We start from the raw sequence: 23695 nt of genomic DNA on the forward strand, positions 1-23695 counted from the left end.
CAAGTCCAAACCATTCAGCCCTGAGAGACCTCGGTGATGCAGTATTTGTTTTGAACGAGTTTATAAAACTTGACATTTCTTTATGTTTCCTTGTGCGCCGAAACAAACCAGCACAGCCTGAGAGAAATTCAATATCCGAAAATTTTTTGTTGTGTACCTCACTAAATGAAATTCATGACATAATTCCATATAAATGGACAATTAGGACTAAAATACTGCTACTAAGGATGTAATTTAAGCTGGTTACTCAGGCTCACCGTAGCTAGAATCCTTGAGGGCCACTTGTTATGCACGGAATACATAATTCAATGCTACGTATCCACTGTCGGGTGAAAAGAGCTTACTGTGTGTTTTATAATTCAGTATATCTAAAAATAGTATTTTGTTAACAAAGCACTAAAGTTAGATGTTCTATTAGCCACATGTTTTGTACCATCCACCATAACAGCTGCCCGTCCGACCTTCCTCAACCCAAAACTGTCTCGAGGCAACGATGACGCACAGCCCGTCTGATAAACAGAAATATCTGAGTAAATGTTTTCTTCTCTGCTGCAAATTCAACACAGCAGACGCTTTAAACTTTAAAAAGAAAACGTCACCACGAGGAAACACATGCCACAAGACAATGACAGGAAGCTGGCAGCGTCAACATTTCGACGCCGATGCTCAACAAATGGATGAGGCTGATGTGTCCTATTTTCTCTAAACACGGAGAACGAATGTGTGAAGAAAAAAAATCCTCGTGGAAGCCAATCTTCTCCACATCAAAGCTGCAGCATGTGGCAGGCTCAGTAAATCTCCTGTGCCATCTGGTCGTGGGTGCATGTTTGACCGTGATATGTTATGACAACAGGGGAGCACTTACATACGTGTCTTTTCTCACTGTGACGTCTCCGATGTCTCTCTCACACACAACATTCCTCCTGAATACCTCAGAGGAACCACTCAGTGAAAAGACGCAGAAAAAAATAGGCGAGAGGACCGGCAGTGTAAGCGAACACTGAACTGAGCCATTTCAAGAATTCAAACTGCAGCTTTTGATGATAGCTGTTTCTACTTCCTGGGCACCCTTTTGCTTTTGAATGTCCTCGAAAGAATATACCAGTTAAAATATTTTACTATGAGAGTTGAAACAATTATGTATTTTTTAATTTCAACTTCAGTTATTATTTATATATATCATTTATTCTATGGGTTGGTGATGATAAATAGTAGCAATAATGGCAAAAATTCACTTGCTACAGCTTTTCAAATGTGAAGTTTGCTGTAAACTGAATGTATTTGGGTTTTAAACTACTAGTCAAAAACATTTAAAGATGTCAACATGTACAACAAAAAAAAACTAATTAATGTACCAGTAATCATCAATTTCAGCCCTGGACAGAAAGGAAACTGAGACTTTTGGAAACGATGACGCAGACACATGTTTATTAGTGTTTGTAGCATCATTAGGAAATGTGAACTCTGAGTAGGCTACATGTTCTGATATTATGAGTATTTCAATTTGTACCATGGTGGAAATATTATATGTTATGTTATATTGTGTAACGTTACATTTTGACACAAACCGACATTGAAAATGCAAGGATGTCGTCATAGAATCTTCTTGGATAATTAGTCAGTCGCCTCGCTCATAGAATTGCAACTGACCGGAGTATACAATCTGCTTCCTGTTTACAACACCACGCACATGCCCGGTGTACCTGCATGGCCATGAGCTATGTGATTCAAGGTGTGTTGTATAGAGATTATTTCTCAAACTGAGCTAAAGCGCTCGTGTGCACGGAGATTTCTTTTCTAAAACCCAGTTAACAGAAATACCCGTGTACGCGTGGGCTCGGCTTTATATATCACTTGGTACTGAGTTCCAAAAATTGTTTGCTCTCACAGAGAGGGCTGATTTGCCGCACTCAGAAAATCCATGCTGTATTATGCAGTCACTTATTATTATTTCATGAAAACAGAATTGCAGCTAGATAACATAATCCTCACATTCTAATTCCAATCCTACAGTGAGCGTGTGCTTTATTAGAGAGGGATGTTTTTATGACAGTATTTCACTAAATCTAGTTCTGCAGCCCACCTGAATAAATAGCTTGTAAGGACTATTATCAAAACAGCTCCCATGTGAAATCATGTATATACATTTTAAGTGTATTGCCAATAACTTGTCCACCAAAGGGAAAGAATGGCACAGGATGCAGTCTGGCTCTTTCTCAAGTCTTCGCACCACATCATCTCCCTCATCTTCACAGTCCAGATGTTCAACGTCAAGCACAAAGGAACTCATCCTTCCAGTGTCTAATAGGCAGAGGCGTGAATCATAAACACGAAAACAATCTGCCATGCAGTCTCCCCCAAGAACAACCCCTGACCCACTTTGATATTTATAGGACTAAGGAAGGCCCATGTGCACGGCCTTGGTCAGTGTGATGTGCTGCTGTTACCAACTCAGCACCGTGTTAATCATAACGTCACATGCACAAAGCTACCGAGACAAAAACCGCATGGCCTAGAAAACGCTGCTAGGTGCAGTGTTTGGAGCTCCAGACTGTACACACACATTCTGGCACTTTCTCAAAATGTCGGCTCTGTGTTGATTTGTTTGCTTCTAAATTGAGGTATAATAACAGCACTGCAGGATATATTGTTTAGTTGTGTTGTCAAAACTATCGGTGCATAAGTACAGAATATTCTGAAACATTTCAATACTCTTTTTTTGTGCAGTGTCGATGAAAAGACAGCTGCATTTCCCTAATCTGTCTTCTTTCTGATAATGAGTTGACACAAATCATTTTTAAAGAGACAAAAAATAATGTCTATAAATGTGTTTGTTGTCATATGTGTTGTTTACTACAATCTTTCTGCTGTTCTCTGCTTCTAGCCAGGAGAAGTTGTAGCTCACTGTCATGTTATAATTGTATTAGATTTTCTTTTACTAAATATTTAAAATGTCATGCTTATTTGTGTCAAATTTTCCACGTAGTGTTGAAAATGGTGGTAAGTATGCCATTTTTCAAGGTATTGTATTGAAGTTAGACAGTTATAGTCATTACAGTGGAAAAACCCTTGACACCACCTACAAGGTTTTCTTAGACAATGTTTACAGCAAAATAGCACATATGTGCATGGTTAAGATGGTTACCCCTTTTACATTTCCATAACATAAGACTGCCTTTCCTTTCCTTTTTTTTCTAGTGTGTCACAAACGTGGCAGAAAACGGTGAGCAGTAGAAAAAGCAGCATGGAGGCCAGTGACAGTGTTTCGGTGGCTCCATCGGTTTTAAACTTTAACTACAGTCTCTCTTCAAAACTTGACACTGACTGAAGGATGCTTGAGCACTGCTTGAACGGAGAAGGATGGAAAAGTGTTTTGTGTGTCACAGTATCGTGTTGGAGGAGAGGCGAAAATGAGCTTGTCGGCCCAGCTGTCGGGTTTCTATCACAGTGATCAGACAAGTACCCATGCTGGAGTCTATGCCAATTGTACCCTTTACCTGCTGAAGACAAAATCCAGATGTTGGTGGGTTTTTTGTCCAGCGTGAAAGGGGTTTTAAACAGAGGCAAATCACTGCTTTCAGAAGAAAATGTTTGAGATGTAACAAAATATAACTGGCCATTACCAGGAGCAACCGCTCCCAACTGAACTACAAGCTTCACCATTTCATTTTACTAATTAAGGAGCGGGAGAGTGCTTTTCATCTTCATTATACCCCTCTGGGTGGTGCAAATGCTCACAAGTAATGAGCTTTGCAAACCCGGCGGAAAAGGAACTTGAAGGACAAAAAGGAAGTGTGGGTCATTTTTGGAATCAGGAGACCGAAGACTCAGCTTCATATTTCTCTAAAATAGACCAAACGCTGATGAATAACCATAAAATGTGTTGGTACAACTCGAGTGGCTCAGGTCACAACAAGGTATCAAAACTGGACGCATTGCTAGAGTTTTGGGAGCAGTTTGAGGCTCTGTGGGGGTTTATCCGCGTCACCTCACACTAAGGGAATAAAGACCATGACCACAGTGAATGGATTAATGGATAATGAATAAAGGGGAGAGAGAAAAGAGGCTTACGCTCCCAAAACCCTCAAACATGTTCCTTAGAGTCTGCATGTGCTGTTAGCCGGTGTCTGCAAGCAGTTCAAGCGGTGGCATTATGAAAATAGCGACGGTGCCACGAGGTCAAACTAAATGCCTTCTTGGCATCGCTCGCTGAAATGGGATTCCTATTCACATTTCCTTCACCCACCTTTCATTAGGGCACAGTGCATGGTACTGATCAGCATTAGCTCTCAACTTACCAAGAAAGCTCATTGTCCATATTTCTACTGGGCTACTTTTCTTTACTAATTCAATTGTGCTTAAAACCTCTGAGCCTAAAGCTGAGATGTTCTCACACAGAAGCTTCTGTTCCACTCTTGTTCCAACGCTGGAAGATAAACTGTATGAGCTCTATTGGATTTAACTTCACGTCTGAAAGCATGTGGTCACTATAACTCAAGACACCGAAGCATTAACTTTCCTCAGGAGAGCGGACCAAAGTCCAGCAGACTGCAGATGTAGCTGCACCACTGGAAGAGCTGCTTCATGTCAGGCCAAATATAGCTTCCATTAGAAGTTTTACCTTTGAGTGACTGCACTCTGTCAAGAGCTGCAGCCAATGACTATCAATTGAATTACCAACTATTTTGATAACCAGTTCATTGATTTGAGTAATTGTGAATCACCTGGGCTGAAGTGAGCAGACTGATAATGACTGATGTCTGTGTCCTTCATTCCTTCTAAACTTCACTCAGTATTTCAATGTCATGAATATTATTCTAATGACAGTTTAAGTCAGTTTCCACTGAGATTTTATTGAGCTGCAGTGACAGATATTGCAGCCCGGCAGTCAATTAGTTTTTGGTCTGTACTGTTTTACATTTCAAAAACTGTGGAAGTTGGTCACAAGATGACATCATGAATCGTCTTGTTTTGTTCACAACCCCAAAGATATTTAGTTTGCTGTCGCAGAGGACAAATGAAAAAGTATATATTCACATTTAAGAAGCTGTATTCAGAGATAATCAGATTTAATCTTTTAAAATGACTGAAATGGATGTGAACAGATTCTTCTTTGTGTAATCCTCTGTGACAGTGAACTACATATCATATCATAAAACAAAACAAGACATCTGACGTCATCTTCGGGAAACATTGATCAACATTTTCCAGCAGTTTATGACATTCTATAGACTAAACAACTAATCGCCTAAACAATAGAGTGATTGGTGGATAAGCAAGGTACTTTACATGTGAAATTTCTCTTTTCCTTTACCTTCCTTCCGTTTCGATCTTGGTGCAGGTGAGGCAGGTGATCCAGGTGATCGAGCGATGGCGTCAGGTTTTGTTGGGGTAGCTAATCTCCGGTCGGCATCTTTCTTAGCGGGGGACTCCATTCTCGGGGTGCTGTCCATCTTCGGTGGACTGCTCTCCCCCTCTGGGTCAGGCCTTGTCGGGTTTGTGTTCAGATCCGAGTGGGGAGCTGGCCGAAGAGACAGACAAAGAATAAAAACAAGCGAGTAAATGACAAGGTAAAAGGTAAGACAAGCACAGAGATGGAACTCAACCAGTCGGTCCTCATTCCTGTCACTGCCGGGCCTCTGAAGTGGTTTATTGTGGATGACGTAAACTTCCTCAAGAAAGAGCTTCATGTATCGAGTCTGAGGGGTGGAGTCGATGGCTCTTTTCATTAATATCAGCGCTGTGACAACATAATGTAACAGAACAACTTCCAAAGAAACAATCTAAGCTCCTCTGTTTCTGTACCGGGTTTCTTTGAGTTGTGAGCAACATTATCTGCTGCAGAGATTGCAGCTTTTGTTCAGAAGCACAAGATAAAAGGTCTTAAGCTTGCCCCTTCTGACTCTACGGCTAATACCATTTCTACTCTGCACAACTGATTTATCGACAGACCGGCCAGAGCAAATGGCCCTGCTCCCTGGCAGAACAAAACACAGTAATTGCTTTTTGGCATCCTGATGATTCTATTGAGGTGAAATGAATTACTTAGCAAAACAGAATCAGAGTGACCATCTTCCCAGACGTAGTCAGACTCCTTTTTTGATCAAAACTACTAGACAGGAGCCCGTTTAGCCTCATGAGTCACCACCAGTCTGAGATTATGATGTTTTTTTGATAAGTGAATAGCTGGTCCTGTTTGTTGGGCCAGCAGCTTCACTCACAGCACCATGACTCACATTTGGCAGGCTGCTGCTCGAATCTCCTACTCAAACATTAGTTTGCCCAGGCTTTGATGGCCGAACAAAGACCCTCATGGGAGGGACACTTGGCTTTGTCCGCTCAGCACTGTACCCCTGCGCTCCCCGTGGAACCATGTCGGAGCGCAGTTTCTTCTGCATAGTCTCTGAAGGTAAACACTGGGGCAACATGCTGTAAATTATTCAGACTTTGGCTAAAAACAACACAGACCACGGGGGGGGTGTCACATTGAGACAGTGAATGCACTGATTTACTCCACAAATGCTGTGCTATTCAAAGGTTTGCATAGAAGAGCACCAATGAGCAGCGAGACCAATGCTGTGCAGCTTTAAAGTGAATTGATTAGCTTTCTATAGAGTGTGCAACTGTACATTGTGCTTCAAAAACAAGCCTTATAACTTGTTTTTTTTTTTTTTTTTTTCCCATACACACTGCTGGACAAAAGATCTGCATGAATAGCTGTCGGCCAAATAAACAACTTCTCACTACTGCAACTACAGATTCTAGTAGCGTTCAGCGAGATATCAGGCCTCATGGCAAAGACTGTCTGATCTCAGCTCGGCTCATGGAAAAGCGATGTCATCAGTCTGGGAAACGGAGGCAGTTACTGATGACCCTGAGCTGGACGAAGTCTGAGAGAACAGCAGTCTATGAAAGAGTCCAGCTGGGAGACAAGACATTGTGTTTCCCCCGTCGAAGCATGCCACTATTAAATAAGCATTCCTCGGGCAGCGATGTGCTCTGACAGAGAGGGGCCATTGTTGTTGGACTCTTCATGGCAACGGGACTGCAGCCAAAACACTGCAATGACAGTGAAGGGGAGAAAGGAAGGAGGAAGGTGGGGGGACTGCGAGTGAGATAAACTGAGAGGAGAAGATGAACACTGGGATCGGTTCAGTGCAATTTTGCAACAAAATGAAACTTTGTGGGGAAAAAAACGCTGATGAATTTAAAATGAAAAAAAATGCAGCGGCATATAAACACCTTTGATTTTTCCTTTGCGGAGAGGGAACATACTTACAGAGAGCTGCAATCATCAACCAAATCCCTGCACATTTTTGCAAACAAACGATGCTACACACAACCCCGGGCCTTCCGTTACGACTTCTCAGATGACGAATCATAAAAACTCTAGCTTCTAAATTTCTTACATATCCCTAAGGGCATATAAGACAACTAAGGCGACAGGAGCAAGTGTAAGCTCCGACAGAGGAGTATTGTATTCCTTCGTATCCTGTAAAAAGTTCCCCATACACCTGAGAACTGGAGCCACAAAGAGTTGGCTGACTGACAGGACTGTGGGCGACTGGTCAGACAATCACCGAGATCTATATTGTCAATGATGAAGAGAATGAGAACGTAACACACTCTGGTATGTTGACGGCACTGACAATGAATACCAATGAAACCTGAAGCTCTCCGGAGGAAAATGGGATGGGAGCTGAGAGAGAGGAGTACTGCTGTGTGGCAAGGGAATGAAACAAGGGCTGATTGATGCAGCACTCTGACTGTGTGGCAACAAGACTGCTGGGAGAACAGAGTGTAGCATAGATAGCTGAAAATGATGGGTAAAAAAAACCTCCATAGAATGTAAAAAAAACTTGAACTACGGCTGATAGAGGTGATTTTTTTTTTTTTTTTATTAGTTGAATGAGCCTGACCGATACTCAATTTATTTGTTTTGGGGCCAAATATTATATATTTTAACATTCCAAAATGTATATATGCCTGTATGTTAAAATGCTGCTCGCCTGCTGCCACATCAGGCCAATTAACCTGTAGTTAAGTCCACCAGCCCGGTCTCTAAACAAACACCTGAAGATGCCATAACAACTGTTCGACATTCAGTATTGCGATAATTATTGCAAATGACTGCAAATATCACCATATTCGACTACATCTAGTGAGTACCTAACCTAATAAAAGACCCCTTTTTAACGTAACGTGTTCACTGAGTATGTTCACCGGGAATTCACTAATTCATCATTACCCCACAACAACAACAATCTTTTTCTGCAATTTAATCTCTAAAAGGAAAGTTTTCATATTGGACAACATATACCGATATACAGTATCTGTACCAATAATGGCTTGATACTATCAACTGAAAAAAGCATATATAAATTGTCATCATAACTTTCCAGATGGATTTCTTCAGAACTTACCGAACTTAACTTAGCTAACTAAATTTAATCTGTGACATTAAACTGAGAAAAGCAACAAACCAAAACCTTTTTGATTCTGAGAATGTTATCGTGAAGAGTGGATGGGATTTTGCTAGAAGTACTTAGAAGTTAATTGAAAATAAAATAGTTGACACTGAAAATAGTCAACAAATCATTTCAGAAGTTACAACTGCAAATCCTTTCAAATGCATACTTTAAAGAGATATCAAATGAAGTTTCTGATCATTAGAAGGTTAGTGTTTCTAAAAGTGGGTGTCCATCCACTGATTGAAAGTTGGCAGCAGTGACGCACAAGAAAAAGTGCTTTAAAAATGTTTTCTCTGGAAGGACATGAGAGAAGTCTGATTTTGATTCAGGGACATTTGCCCGTCCTGAGCTGACACACTTACAGGAACAAGTGCATTTGGAACGCCGCACACTCTGACCCCTTACAGCAAACACGATTGGGACATACTCATGCAGGGCTTTGAGGAGAATTCTTTAGTAATGTTTGCACAGATGTACCGAATGTGATGACCAAATGTGTTCAGCAATCCGTGAACTCTGTGTTCTGGCTGCTGTCACTGACAGAAAGAAATATGACTTCAACCAAGCTGATCAAATTATCACGTTCTTATGTAATAGTGTGTCCTTGTGTGGCGCATCCATTTGTGAGATCATTGCAGAAACAGAGAGATCAGCCTAATTCTATTATCGTGTTTATACAACTCATACAGCACAATGCAGGAGGTCTATCAATGGAGCACAACAATGAGTAACTGCCTCTTTACAATATTTACACTCCAGCTTCCCTGAGGCACTGCACCCAGGGGATGACACCAACCAAAACCCATTAGACCCACCCCCTTGTGACATCGCTTACATTATTCATATTCATAAATCAATGCACACCAACTTCCCCTGAGATGCTCGAGCCTCCATCGAGCCCTGAACACGGAAAAACACTTTGGCTATGCTTATAATTGGATGGCAAGGAAGAAAAATACACAGGTCACCAAACATGTGGTCAGCATTTCAAACACTTGACAAAATCTGAGACATGTTGAAGGATTTGGTGCGCAAGACCGGTGCTTCTTTAGATGCATTTGTGTTTTATTTGCCCTCCTCACGCTGGTCTTAAGTTTGGATCCATGTTCCAATCATCATTCTACAAATGAATGATCAGAATATCAATAGGCATTGGATGGTAGTGTATGCTGATGATGGCAAAATGTTTTAGAGAAATACAGTAAATAATTTTAAATAAAGTTTTAGGTGCTTGACATGATCTGGTGTTGAAGCGGTGATGTCATGGCACGGTCGCTATGTGCATTACCCACCAACTGGGTATCAAATGGCTATTCGACAGCTATGAGACCCTACAAAGTGGGTCAGAGGAGGTTCGGAAATCTGCGGCATGCTGTGCGTGATCACTGGTTGAACAGTGTATCGTCACCTTGCACCACTGCTCAGCTGGCTCCATGGTGTCTCCCCAAGGGGCCTCTCAAGCTGTAGGTGTCAAACAAAGCCTCAGGCACTTAGCTGAACCCATTTACATGCAAACGCAATACAATGGAATAAGATATCTGAAAAAGTCAGCAGAAATGGTAAAGGAACCCCTGCAGGAGTGGGTGTATGCATGCATGCAAGAGCACAGTGTGGGAGCAGAGTGGCAGGTTGGGAATCAGCAGGTAATTAGCACAGACTCAGTGCCATTTCCCAGTCAGAGGCACGTCAGGCTGGACAGAATACATGTGCAACTTCAAATGTGGCTTTGGAAAAATGTAGCACAGGCTCTACAAAGCTCATTTTAGATTCACTCCCAAAGTGTGATCACAAAGGAATTCAGCCCTTTACAGTTTGGCTGATGACATTGGGAGCAAGAAGCCGAGTTAAAACCGGGACAACTGGTAATGCTGCCACACGAAATGTGATTTAGCAAAAATCCAATTTCACAGCATATTATTTTGTGGGAGCAGGTTATAAATACCCACACTGCAAAGCCAGATTCCTCATGTAATGCTGCCCCAGTGCCACTTAAATACTTAGTCACCTCCTAAACTGCAGGGCACGAGAGCCCTTTAGTTGAATTCATTTAATTATAACAGCGTATGAATATTCATGTTGAAGCAATAAGAAAGTCACAATAAAACGTAACATAAGATGGGAGAGAATGAGTCCATGTGACCTTGAATGGAAGCTCTTTTGTCTCCACAGGATACTAAGCACAGGTCTCTGACAGTATACTGCACTGCTATTTTTCTACTTGTTCATCAACCTCGCAGGGGACCCGTAAGTCAGGGTAAGAAAAACCTGTGTCCTCAACAGCACAGCAAAACACATGACTCACTGTATGACAGAATCGGCAAACTATGACAGCACATTCTTATGACTGTTTGCTCATTTACTGCTTATGGAGGGAGACTTTCGGTGGAGAAGCAGGAAAAAAAAAAAAAAAAAAAATCTCAAAGCGAAACTGCCTGCTGCGAAAACAAGCTGACACTTCCACTGTGATATATGTACAAAGAAGTAATGGCATGCTTTCAAATGATCCTCCTTAAATGATAGTGACTGGTCATAATTAATACAACTTACAACTGCTGCTTATTCTTAATGCAACATCAAGAGAAGCTCCAGTGTATTGCCAAGACATTGTGCAGTGTAAGAATATAGGTCAAGGCATGGAATATTTATGAAGCCAAGAAGAGCTTCACTCTTAAGCACAGAGTTCTCCGTCTCCGGGCATACAGATAAGTCGAGGAGTGGCCACACTGTCAGAACACCAACAAGGTTTAACATCGGCAAATCTTAACCCTCTGAAAAGAAAAAAAAAAAAAAAAACAGGGTGGAAATGCATTCTCTTGAAAAATGCAAATGAGGGGAGGCAAGAGACGAGGAAACAGTATGAGACCAGGAGTGTGAAATCAAAAGACTGGAAAGGGAGAAGGGCGGCAAACTAAAAAAAAAAAAAAAAAAAGGAAAAAAGAAAAGGGGAACTCCGGGAAACACACAGAGAATGGATCTGCATCTCATTTGGGACGGGCCAGGGGACTAATGAACTACCTCATCGCTTACCCCCCTAACCCGTCGGCCCCTTCACCCTGTTGTGTCCCTCCAGCACCGAATAGGGTGATGTAAGAGGGCAAGGGGGCCCAGACACACAGGAAGCGCAGAGTAAACAACAAGCACTGACTCCATGCCCAGCGAGGCGCTGCGTGTGTGTGTTTAGAGACCAAAGTTTTCATTAGATATGATAACAGCTGGGGACTATAATTTTAAATACATCACCAAATTCTGCACACAGGATGTACTTTAAAACACCACCAGCAAACCTGGCTATGTTTAATTAGGGGGCCATTATTAATTTTAAAAGTGTCCAAAGTGTTTTTGAAACGCGTTAGATGAAATTTGATGGAACAAATCCAAATTTGACCCTGACTGACTAACGGTCCAAAGATGTTCTATTAACAAGGATAATGTGGAAAATATTCACATATGAGATGATGGAAACACAGAAATTTGGGTATTTTTCTCTGATGAAAATCTTTATTTGCTCATCATTCTTGTTGATTGGTTTTGATCACAATATATCTCAGACAAGGACTGAGTAAGACCTGCAACTACCCACTACTTTCATCATCGATCCATTAGCTGACTTATTTACTTGACTGATCTTTAATCATTTATCCTATATGTGCTGCAGCTGCCCCCATTGGCTGTTGGGCAGGCAGCCTAACTTTAGCCTGTCTTCTGTTGCAGATGCCAGGAAATATCTATAAAACATCTTGTATGATTCCAGCAACAGTCCAAAATCTAAAGATTTTAATCAACTACTGCGTAAGTAAAACAAATAACAACAAATAATCACAATACGGAGACTGTAACTTAAGAGTGCTCGACATGTTTGACTGTAAACTGACTTACACTAAATGATTAATTAGTCATCACAAAAGCTGCTGATTAGTTTCCTTTCAAATAACTAATCAATGAATCACCTAATAGTTTGCTTTCTAGGCTGACAATGAAAAGAACAGGTCTTAACAGGTTTATCCGATGCAGGCTGATGAAACCACTCATCAGGCTACAGCTTGTGTCTGCCTAATAAGGTCAAAAGTGTTCCTGCATACCAATCAAGAAAGCTGAAGACAAGACAGCGCTCCCTCACGGCGTGTCCATCGGTCAGTGAATACTAATGTCTCTGTCACTGACTGCAACAGCTTTCATCCCATCACCTGGCCCTGGTGGAGGACAATGCCTGGTATTTAGCCGTTGCCGCTCTCTCCTGCACCAGCGTATGCGCCAAAGCCACCGCGCTGATGAAAGGCACCGCTTATCTGAACTAGCAGCAGCCCCCCGGGGACGCTGCATGTGCTGCTGCCACCAGCAGAAAAAAAACGGATAAGTAACCTCGAGGGTCTGACCGGCGGTGGGGGGAAGTGTGCCACGAACTGCCAAACTTGAGTCTTTTCCTCAGTGACATCAGAGGACGAGGAGGGATTTGTGGGCCGCACAAGCTGCCATTCATAACTGGAAGCAGTATATCGGCATGCCAGCCAGTTGCTCCTAGCAACCCGCTCCACATCCCGTTTGGGGGGTTGGGAAGTGACAGCATGATCCAATTCTCCCTAGTTTCAGTGACGGGGAGTTCAGGTCCCCTGTCCCAGTCAAAAACCACTTATAGTCGAACGAAACTATTTGTTCTAGTTTTAAGAGAGTCTAATCTTTAGTCAGTCAATTTAGTTTGTAATGCCCTCAAACACTCAGAAGAACAATGCTTCACATGAGCCTTTGGGAGAAACTGATTTATAACTAAACCTCCTCATGTTTAGCTCCATGGTTCAGGGAGAAGGATCTATAGCAATGACTTGAGGAATCTCGCACTGAAATGCTCATATTAGGTCTGAAATGCATACAACGGTTATCCAGGTACACAATTGTCCTGTACGGTCATTAATGCCAAGAAATGATCTCAGATTTCTGTTATCCTCTCTCTGAATTTTCCATCTATGTGGAAGTCTAGTTTTCCTTTTTTTACAGATCTACAGAGCTTTGTTGGAAATATTGCTGGAAATGAGATCCAGTGCAAAAAGGAGTGAGTGTTCCAGGCAGTCCTTGATTCTTTAATGAACTACAATTATCTCCTAAAAGGGAAAGGAAAAGTAAACAATCAGAAATTTTAAACTTAATTCTCGACATTATGAGCACCTGTAACTATTTTGTAAAACTCAGCTGTCATGTTAACACTCTAAACGAGGCTATTTCTCTTGTTTTGGTGGGGATGGCTGAGCATGAGCACAGATAATGGAGGGAAAGTTGTCTGTTTATTTTAAGAATGAATCATCACAAATATACTGTTCTAAAAGAAGTATGTAGTTTCACAGTGAGAAAAAATAAATCATGTAGACAACTCAAAAATGCTGTTCATTGTTTTATGAATCGCACTGAAGCCCTCTGAATTGCATTGATTTGTGAGGCGATCCCCACCCCTAAGCATCACTGGGATCAATCAGTAGCTACAGGCATAACAAGTGACTTTATTCATCAGTTCAGTTGACATTTTGAAAGAGCTGGGACTAATAATAATAATAATAATAATAATAATAATAATAATACATTTTATTTGATGGCGCCTCTCAAGGCACCCAAGGTCACCTTAAATAGAATAAAAGCATAAAATAACAACAATGACTGTGTGTCCTTGTCTTGAAGGCATCTCAAGAAACTGTTGTTTGTCACTTTTTTCCAATATGGTTATTTCCGTAAACATTACCTAAAGCTAAAGTCAGGCACGGGCAGTAATCTTGTGCCTGTTCAACATACAATTACACCCAACGGTTATCATTAACTGGATTTTTGTCTCCCCACACAAAGACACAGAACTTTTCTGCTTGCGATAGTGTTTTCTTGATCACAGGTAACTATGACGACGCCAAATATTGACTCCCACCTCTAGGTGACAAGGTTTCAAATCCATAAGCAAAAATGATGAGACTGCAACGGTCTTAGCACTTCCTAACAAGCCTGCACAAGAATTTAAGAAACTTTGTAAATGAGTCAATAAAAGGCTCCGCGTGACACACGCTACACCTGCCAGGGAATGTGTCGGGAGATCAAGATGTGTTTATAGTAAAAGAAGCATGCCCTTTAGCTGAACACGGGCCGGTCTAATATTAGCAGATAGGTCTGGTGACTGGAACTTTCAGGCGACCAGAGAGCAAAGAGCAGCCCGTCTGGGATATTTTCAGACTTGTTGGAGGTGGAAGGAACAAGCGACACAGTCCAAATCAAGACTTCCCTCCCCTCGTCCTTCCTCTAGGCTCCCAGTAGAGTATTTAAAATTTAGGAAACAGCTCTGCAGCATCGGCCTTGTTGCTGTATGTCACAGTCGAGACATGAAGGGGTTAGGAAAAGCTGATGCTGTCGACACAGCACATGTGTATGTTTCATGGAGCTGTCGTGCTTTTAAAGTGAAGGGTTTTAGTAGTGAGAACAGCATGTTTCTTTGGCATGCGGCCCCAACTACCCAGCTGCTGCAGCTGTGCAGCATCTTACAGGCAAAGATTCCATGCTTCTAATTTTGTCTTTGTTTTTGTTATGGTTATGTAAATCAAATGTGTAGAACATATTCAACTGCCTTTATGCATTTTGTGTGTAAAAAAAAAGGAACTGGCATAAGAATAAACTCTGCACCATTGTTTGGCTTTATTACACTCTGGTGCAGTCAGTACAGGAAAAGACAATCACTAGCTGTAGAGTGCTGTATTAATTTCTTTGCTAATGGAAACTGAACATTTCCTACAGCTGCAGCTTCACATCAATAGCATTTAACTCATGAAACACGAGTTGACTTTTCTTTTTTGCAGGGACTGCAATGTGTTTCAGAGAGTCTACAGAGCAAAACAATGGTGATTTGTTACATTCGATGACAGTGGCTCAATTTCAAAATCAGTTGTTGGAATAACAGAACAAGAAGGACCCGTTAGAGGAAGAGCTGTAAGTTTATTCCATTAATATTATAAGGTTATCAAGTTTTTTTTATTATTGTTGAGTTTAAATCCCAAAGCTTTTCACTTCGACAGTCTTGTCAGTCAACAATACTTCATCTTGTCACGTCACAAGGTTAAATGTGACTCCTGATACTCTCTGCTGTGACTCTGCTGCTGGCCCCACTGCTCCTACAGTTTGCAAACAGTTTGTTGCATCCATCATCTGACTATTGATTTTTTTTTTAAACCTGAAGGTGCGGGCAGAGGGCAAGTAATGTAATCCAGCAATTCCTGACAACCATGTAACACCAGAACACCGACAGCCACAGTAAACCCAATGGTATGTTTAATTGGTTATTTGCTGAGCGCTGGATGTGAAACAAGTTAGTTTAACTTGGCATAAATACCGGAATCAGCACAGCTCGCCTTTTTCTGCCTAAAGGTAACAAAATCCACCAACCATTACCTCTAGAGCTCACTAACAACTTATTTATCAACATCATGTAGATTAACTGATAGTTTTAACCAAGGAGTTATGTTGCATCAAGTAATTCTCTGGTATACCGTAACACACACATTTCTTAACGCACTACTCATCACCTAATGAGTCTTTCAACCTGCAACTCAAAGTGATCTCAGGTGGTCCGTGACAAGTCCTAGCTCTCCTAATGATCAACTGTATTACATATCAAAGGGTCCTGTTATAAGGAGAAGACCAAAGGAGCTGAAAAGGTGAGTACAGGTCGTACATCATAAAGTCATTCTTCAAACACACTCTTAACAAGCCAGATGAGTTCTTGGGGCAAGATGTGAAGCTCATTTTAAAAGGCTAATCTACCAAAACAGCAGCCCAGGGTCATTTCAAGTGTGACTAATAACACGTGTAATGGGGCTACGAAAAGTCATCGTCACAACCCATTACGCACAAGAAACACAAGCTGTGTATCAATTATTTGTCACATCACTGCATTTGATTGACATTATCTAGAACATATGGCTGGACTCATTATCTACAAGGTGAGACCACACAGACGTGCTTTGTCATACTTGAGCTACCTTTTGTTTTAATCGGTTACAGGTGGTGCAAGGGTAAGCAAGTTCAGATCTAATCCTATCTAGTCCTACCTTAATCCATGTTTTCAGAGCAAACACTGAGCTTTCTACCAATATATTTTTAAAAACGGGGTGGTCCAAAATTAAAGGCGCTCACACACAGAGAAGCTCAGTGAGTTTGTGTCTGTCAACCACTTTCTCAAAAAACAAACATGAACTGTGCCTGCATGCACGTATTGACCGTTTTCAGTAACCATTTCCTGGTAGAATACTGCAGAGGCAGACAGCTGACACACTTTGAGTGCTGGTTAATGGGAAGGCTCTCTGCATTTATTTGCCTTGCTGGGTTAGAGATCCGCCTCTATTCCCTTATGAGAGGTCTGTGTCTGGGTGGTGTGATTTACACCATCTTGGTGCTACAGAGTGGACCGACACTGACGTGATGCCTCCTCTATGTGGGGAGCTGAAATGTGGAGAAGGCAGGTCAGTCTTTTTTTTCCTCCAACTTTTCCACATTATTGCACATCTCTGCTTCCTCTGGTCTCTGCTTTTCCTCACTAAAATGCTTTTTTCTCTCCCTTTTTGGTCTCTGTATGCACTAGATCTGGACTCTGTGGGACCTACTTTGGACTGACCTCAGGAGTGCTTCACATCCGGCATCTTCTACATAGACACAAACTTGCATACAAAGGCTTGCAAACTCATGGATGATCCATCAAGAGCTCCTACTGTATACAGACGTATTATGAGCACAATCGCATAATTGCATTCATCATAAATGACAACGAAAAGGAGCAAATCCTTACATCTCAGCAGCCAGAGGCAGCAAACGTTTCACATATTTGCTTGAAAAATGACAACACTGATTAATAGATTATCAAAGCAGTTGGCATTTCATTTCATTTCAACCAACTAATCAATTAATCGGCTCATTGTTGCAGCTCTGTACTGGGTGAAAAGTAGTTGAACTGCAGCCCAAGCACCGTCATGCTGAGCTTTTCAAAATGCACTGACCACATCTAAAACACAGCACTGTTCAAACCAGTATGCTGTGAGGACCCTCAAACACTCTTCAACTTGTTAACTCTGCTCTTGAACCCTAGACAGTGATTCATTTTAAATCCAATAAGCAGGAGGACAGGGGAGCCAAAAATTACAAAAATAAAAGTGTCACTGTCTAAAAACTGCACTGCAGTTTCTAAAGCAGACCTCAACGCCACATTGCTGGCATGACTTCAGTCGGTTCTCTGGGACTCAGATGTTTCTGTTCTGCTCCCTTCCCTCTCTCCTGACTTCAATGGGACAGGGGCTGAGTCCCTTCTATAAAAAAAAAAGTCTTGAATGTGGGCTTTGAACATATCTGAACATGCAGGAACTGGGAAGCCTCCAGCCTCCTGAACCAACATCACTGTCATCTGAAGTGGCTGTAGAGGAATAGTCAAATAATCTTTACACCAAAAGAAAAGTTCTACCCTGTGGGAGAGTGTGGTGAAGTCTAATAACAATCAGCTTTAATCCTTTCAGCCACGCATGCCTGGAAAAAGCCATTTGATTGACAAAGTAATCTGTGATTGCAGCCACATACACTGAATTAAAAGGATTATGCAGGTTAAAGCCCAAACATAGGTTGGTCCCTGCTGTGATTACCACCCAGTGATATAAATAACATTAAAAAAAACAGGTGGAGCAGTGGGATGAATGTTATACTGTGCCATAACTTACTCCCTTTGATACACATATTCAGATTTTTAAATTTCAAAGTATTATGAACTTGAAGCTCCAACTCTTTCTGCCCACAGGGCTCCATATTTCAAGTACAACTTTGAAGCACATTACTTCAGTATTTCTATCTTCAGCTATTTAATACCTCTACATGCATTTCAGTTACTTTGCAGACTCAGATCATTCTTTGTTGTGGGTGGGACTTTGAGTGAGATCACAGATCGGTGTTTACAGACAGAGAGAGGATGCTGCATCCTCTACTTTTATCTGCAATCTGACACAAAAACAAAAAACATGACAACTGATGATTCGGAAAAATTGTGAATACTGGCCCTGATAATCGGCCAGGCCAGTAATCTGTCCATCCCTGATTTGGATGATACATTTGACTGGATTCACGTGTGGCTAACCTGTCAAACACATCTAATGCAGAGCACGAAAACATCTCGTTATAACACGCGCTTCACCGCTGCACTGCTCACAATTATTCCTGCACAAAAACAATGCCGGCTCCTGCCGTTATCTGGCTCCATTATTAGGCAGTGAATCCAAGAGGCCCCATGGGATTTTGCCCACTGCTAATTTACAAAGACACGAAAGCAGCAATCTCTCCAAAAATGGGACACGGTCGCACGTATTCCCCTGATTACATAACAACTCCTGCGGCTGAAGATGTGTAGCTGACTGATCCGGTTCACAACACTACAGGCTTGACAGCCAAAGCTGGTGGATTCTCCCATATTACACAATAGACAAGGACTACACTATGATCTGACTGCCTGTTAGTCTGCTGAGGCTCTTTATCCTCAGTATGCCTGCGGTGAAGCAGCTTGGCTTTCTGCTTAAAACAAAGTTTGCATAATTGCTCATTAACAATTTAAAACACAGCCTCAGTATCTTATGCATTGTGTACCTACTGTAAGAATTTAGAGATATGAGCAGCCACAATCATCGGCCTGCGAATGTGCTATAAAAGGCAAATCTTCAAGGAAAATACAAGTTTCTATTCATCCCAGCTGGTCACAGCTTAGCTGTTCAGGTACGGCGATTAAAGAGGACGACCAAACAGAGCTGATTGTCAAAGAGTGGCAGAGTGGAGAGCACTGAGCGGAGAAAGCCTGCACAAAGAAAAGAGGGATTAGAAGATCTTCTCCGAAACTCCTGACAGCAGATTTTCACATTGCTGGGCCCGGCTTTCAACAGCTCTGGTCCGAGGGCTAGTTTTCAAGCAGGTCGGATCAAGTCAGCTCGCTTTAGTAGCTGTACTTCAACAAAAGAAGGAGGCTTTTCCAATTGTCCTTCTGCTTCCAGGTGTTGTTTGAATATCGTGCTCCCAGATGTTTTACATGGGAAACACACATCCGTAGGATCGAATACATGTCTTTTTTATCAGGGGTATTTTTAGTTGACATACTCTCTCTCTCTCTCTTCATAGGAGAATGTCATTAAGGTAAAAACTGCCTCAAGAGTAACATCATGAGATTATGTAATATACAGAAGTTTATCCTTATCTGAAACAAAACACAATGATCTCAGAGTAAAGCTGTGCAATCTGGCCAAAAAGACAGAATCACAATCCACAGTCTGTGTTCTTTTATCTCAATTTTGTCTTGAAATGAAGCCCATGAATTTCTTCATTGGCACTATTATACCAGCACCAGATTCAATTAAAAGATAGTTCTCCATCCACCATACCGCTGGCTGAAATGCTGCTGCTAGTCAGTGAGGTTATGTGAAGTTTGGAAACAGAAACAAGACGACATTAAAGACCAACATCCCTACGGTTCGCCTTACAATTAGATGGCGGACGCCGTCAAGATTGATAATGACTTGAAACTGACAGATCGCCAAACCATCACAAAGTAACACCAAGCTGCAAGGTGGAGAGTTACTTGTTGGGGCTCTGCAACCACTTCACCAATGATGACATATTTCCAACTGCAGGAAAAACAACTTTTGATAATTCACACACGTGTGTGAAGCATAACAGACATGCTGACATACTGTGTGCCACATGAAATGCTTCTGCCACGATGACTCACAACACATATGTCGACGATCCCTCCTGGCTTTACGGTCATATGGACATTATGTCAGTCAGACTCTCTCGTCTGCTGTGGTCGAGACTCCCACGATTGGGGTGGAGCACGTCTCTCCTCCTGCTTGATGCAGCGCCAAAACAAGCTGACCTCCCTCCACGAAAGCCCCCCTGTCAGCAGGAAGGAAGTTTTCTGTTGTCAGAAGGAGGAGGTCACATTGTGTGTGCGTGTCCCCTTCTATTTTCAGAAAACAGGCGACATTGTCAGTGCACAATGCTTTGGCATGGAGATTCAACTGTTCGGGTTGATGTCTTGCAAAGACTTGTATCACACAGGCAGGTCTTAAACTGAGAGGTTTGTTACACCCAAGTGCAGACATGACTTTGTCCTTGAACTGCCTGATCACAGGACCACATAGTTTGTAACATATAAAAAAAAAAAACAGCAGTAAGTAAGCCGGATCTGGCCGGAGCATGAGGTGGACTCTCTATCCTGCACTTTGCCCCCTCTGAGCTGAGACCTCTTACCAAACATTTTCTTGATTTCAGGACTTCATTGATGCATCTCTGCACCAGCACAACATGAGCACGACTGCACCTGTGAACTGTCTGTTTGAGGGGGGAAAAAAACATCCTGTGGTGGATCCGCAGCACGGAGGAGAAAAAGAAAGGGATGCCAGCCCGCCTGTGACTGCATCATGTTAGTATTGAGCTAAACATAACATACGGAGGGGGATGGGACGGGATGGGATGGGACTAGTCAGATTACCTCATCTAGCGCAAATTGTGTTATCATAACCCCGTTGGCTCTGAGCTGTGCGCAAAAAAAGGAACTGGCACCGCACTGTGTAGCTATTAAATGTCAAGCCATCAGGAATCAGCTGATGAGCACACCGGTGTTTCGTCACCAGAGAGGCAAATCAGATTTTTTTTTTTTTATTGTCGCACAGATTAAAAAAAAAAAAAAAAATCCGTTTTGGGGTTTAGGTGTTAATCTGCAGCAGCAAACGAGGTTGAGTTCGCTTGATGACATGAGGACTGTCTGCATGGGCACCTCCTAATGAATCATTCACAATTCACTCCTGAGACACACATACTCTCTCTCTGTTGCTTTACCCCTTTTTTCTTTTTTTTTGCAACAGTGTTTCAACAACAACGTGAATGAGCCATGCAACTATGAAGTCAACACCCTCAAGACATTGTTCCGACTCGTGCTGTTAAAACGTGAGAGAGGACGTGAATGACAAAGCACAAGTGCATCGTTTCTTTTCTTCTTCTTTTTTTTTTTAAACAACAACACAGATTCAGCTCTCAGGTAAACACTTACATGTTGCTCCTGGCAGAGTGTTTTCCTCCATTCCGGCGGCAGTCCTACCCTTCGCTTTCTGCTCCTTTGTTCATTCAAACATGCGAGTTTCGGCTCTTCCTCCACGGGCTCATTCCTCGGGCAGAACGAGGGGGGAAACTTGGTCGAGTCACTCCAGCTGCACCCGATGTCCTGAACGAACCGGAGCCAGGGGAAATAAAAGCGCCTCCCCGAGTTGAGTCCACACACCGACAATGAAAAACTACTAAACACCAGCCAGTACCTGCATGTGGGTGGAGGTACGGGCTGCAGCCGCCGGTAGGAGTTTAATAATAAAAAACGAGGTGTCTGGGGGAATTTGGGAGAGAGAGTACGCAGGGAGGAGGAGGAGTGAGGGAAGTTTCTCACTCTCCGACACGCCACAGCTGATGCTGGGCTAGTGTGGATGGTTCCTCACTGGCCTCCGGATCGGACTGTACCATTACTGAAAGGGGGGAGGCGGCAACTACGTATTGTATTATTCGTTGGATACTCGCTAGATTCAACGTTTTGAAAGACTAATACAGTAACAGCTCGAATAAATACATACATGTTATACTGTTTAAGCAACCTATACTGTTAAGAACTGTCTTTTTTATATCTGAAGAAAATTGTAACCCCACCTTCGTTCTTAGTGGCTCCTCCACCCACGAAACTACAATGCTCTCACAGCCGGGTCACAGTTCAGATTCAATATAAACCTCTTCTTAAGAAAGCCTCTGACGAGCATGCTTGTTATATTTTATGCACTGTTGTTTTCGGGTTTTATAAGCACTATTTAACAGCAGATCAAACTGTAGACATAATAAAAAAAGTAAGTTTATTTATTGAACAAAAATCTGAGATTGTTGAGTGCAGAGAACCGTTACAGCAAACAGGATTTTACATGTTTATGTGTTCAACGTTGCACTTTCTCAGCACAATTCCAGTGTATTTTTCAGTATTTGAAAAGACAATACACTTTTTTTAAGAGTCGGTACATTGTAGCTCCCTTAAATGCAATCTGTTAGCACTTCCAAGAGACGTTTCCAGGAAAAGCACTTCTTCAGAAATCTGTATGTCCAACATTCATGTTGGTCCAGCCGCACATCCAGCTCTGAGCGGGTATATCTGCTGGACGGAGGCAGTATGACATGGAAAAAGAGAGTTGGTCCACAAACTGTGCAGTCAGTGAAGATCTTTCTCTTCTGATCCAACTTTCCTCCCCAGACTTCGTAATGCGCCTTTAAAGGTGTAGCCCTTTCAGTGTCTACAACTGAGGTACAACCATATGTGATTAATAATTTGTGATGGTACAAGCATGTTATTTCAGTCTGAAGAGAAGACTAGGTTTTCCTGTCAGCCTGGTTTTTGTTTTGAATGATGGATGTTTGATGCGTTAAACAAGTTACTCCACCCATGATAGAAGCTGCTGTTATATATTTAGATTTCATTGAACATCGGAGATAGTACAACCGCATTCAACACATTAAATACAAAACGGATGTTTGTTACGTAACAGTTTTTAGGTTCTGCTGAGTGTCTTCCCGTCTACCACCTGTGGATCCCTCAGAGCATCTGCCGAGGTGGGGGCTGGGCCAGGGGCTGATCGGCACGCTTGAGAGGGGACACCCCGTCAAAAGGACCCCAGTGGGGCTCTTTTGTGCAGCTGTTGAGTCGTGTTCACCCCCAAACCCCCAAGAGCCACCTGTCGCTGCAACTGGAAAAGTTTGGGGGGGTGTTGAAGGAGGTGGGGGTTGGGTGTGCTTTAGGGTGCATGGTTGATAGGTTATGCAGAATTAAAGCTGAAAAGAGCGACTGTGATTTGACTGCATGTCTCAAAGTCTGCTTCCGAACTGCCCTTGATGAATTCACACCAGTTTGTCAAAGATCCCAGTCCCCCTAAAGTCATTACTGATGGATGACTTAAGAATTATCTGTAATTGAATCACAGATAAGTATGTTGGTTCATTTACTAGACAAAGGAGCAATTGGGAGTTAAGTTTACATGTCTTTCAAGTCAAGGAACTTTTGAAGGAGAGTAAGAAGCATCCTTGAGTACTAATGGAGGATCAGTGGCTTCATACATCAGCTAAAACTCAGGGTTTACAGAAAGAAGACACAATTCATTTTTAGACCACCTTTGCTA

At 42.2% G+C, this 23695-nt stretch overlaps 1 protein-coding gene across 7 annotated transcripts in view; it reads right to left on the reverse strand.

The window, feature by feature from the left end:
* map7d1a (MAP7 domain containing 1a) overlaps positions 1 to 21980 on the reverse strand; it is a 43429-nt gene extending 21449 nt beyond the window's left edge. For 4 of the 7 annotated variants that reach the window (XM_037074772.1, XM_037074768.1, XM_037074773.1 and 1 more), the window contains exons 1-2: positions 21550 to 21978; positions 5315 to 5521 (exon numbers count right to left, since the gene is read on the reverse strand). In XM_037074772.1, coding sequence (XP_036930667.1) covers positions 5315 to 5521; positions 21550 to 21580 — 238 coding nt within the window. In that variant the 5' untranslated portion in view covers positions 21581 to 21978. Of the gene's footprint in view, positions 1 to 5314; positions 5522 to 21549 lie in introns of all 7 variants that reach the window. The other 3 variants (XM_037074767.1, XM_037074769.1, XM_037074771.1) reach the window with 3 other exon arrangements.
* Between the last annotated feature and the right edge of the window lie 1715 nt (positions 21981 to 23695).

This window comes from Acanthopagrus latus, chromosome 17 (genome assembly GCF_904848185.1).
Source record: "Acanthopagrus latus isolate v.2019 chromosome 17, fAcaLat1.1, whole genome shotgun sequence".
Lineage (NCBI taxonomy): Eukaryota > Metazoa > Chordata > Actinopteri > Spariformes > Sparidae > Acanthopagrus > Acanthopagrus latus.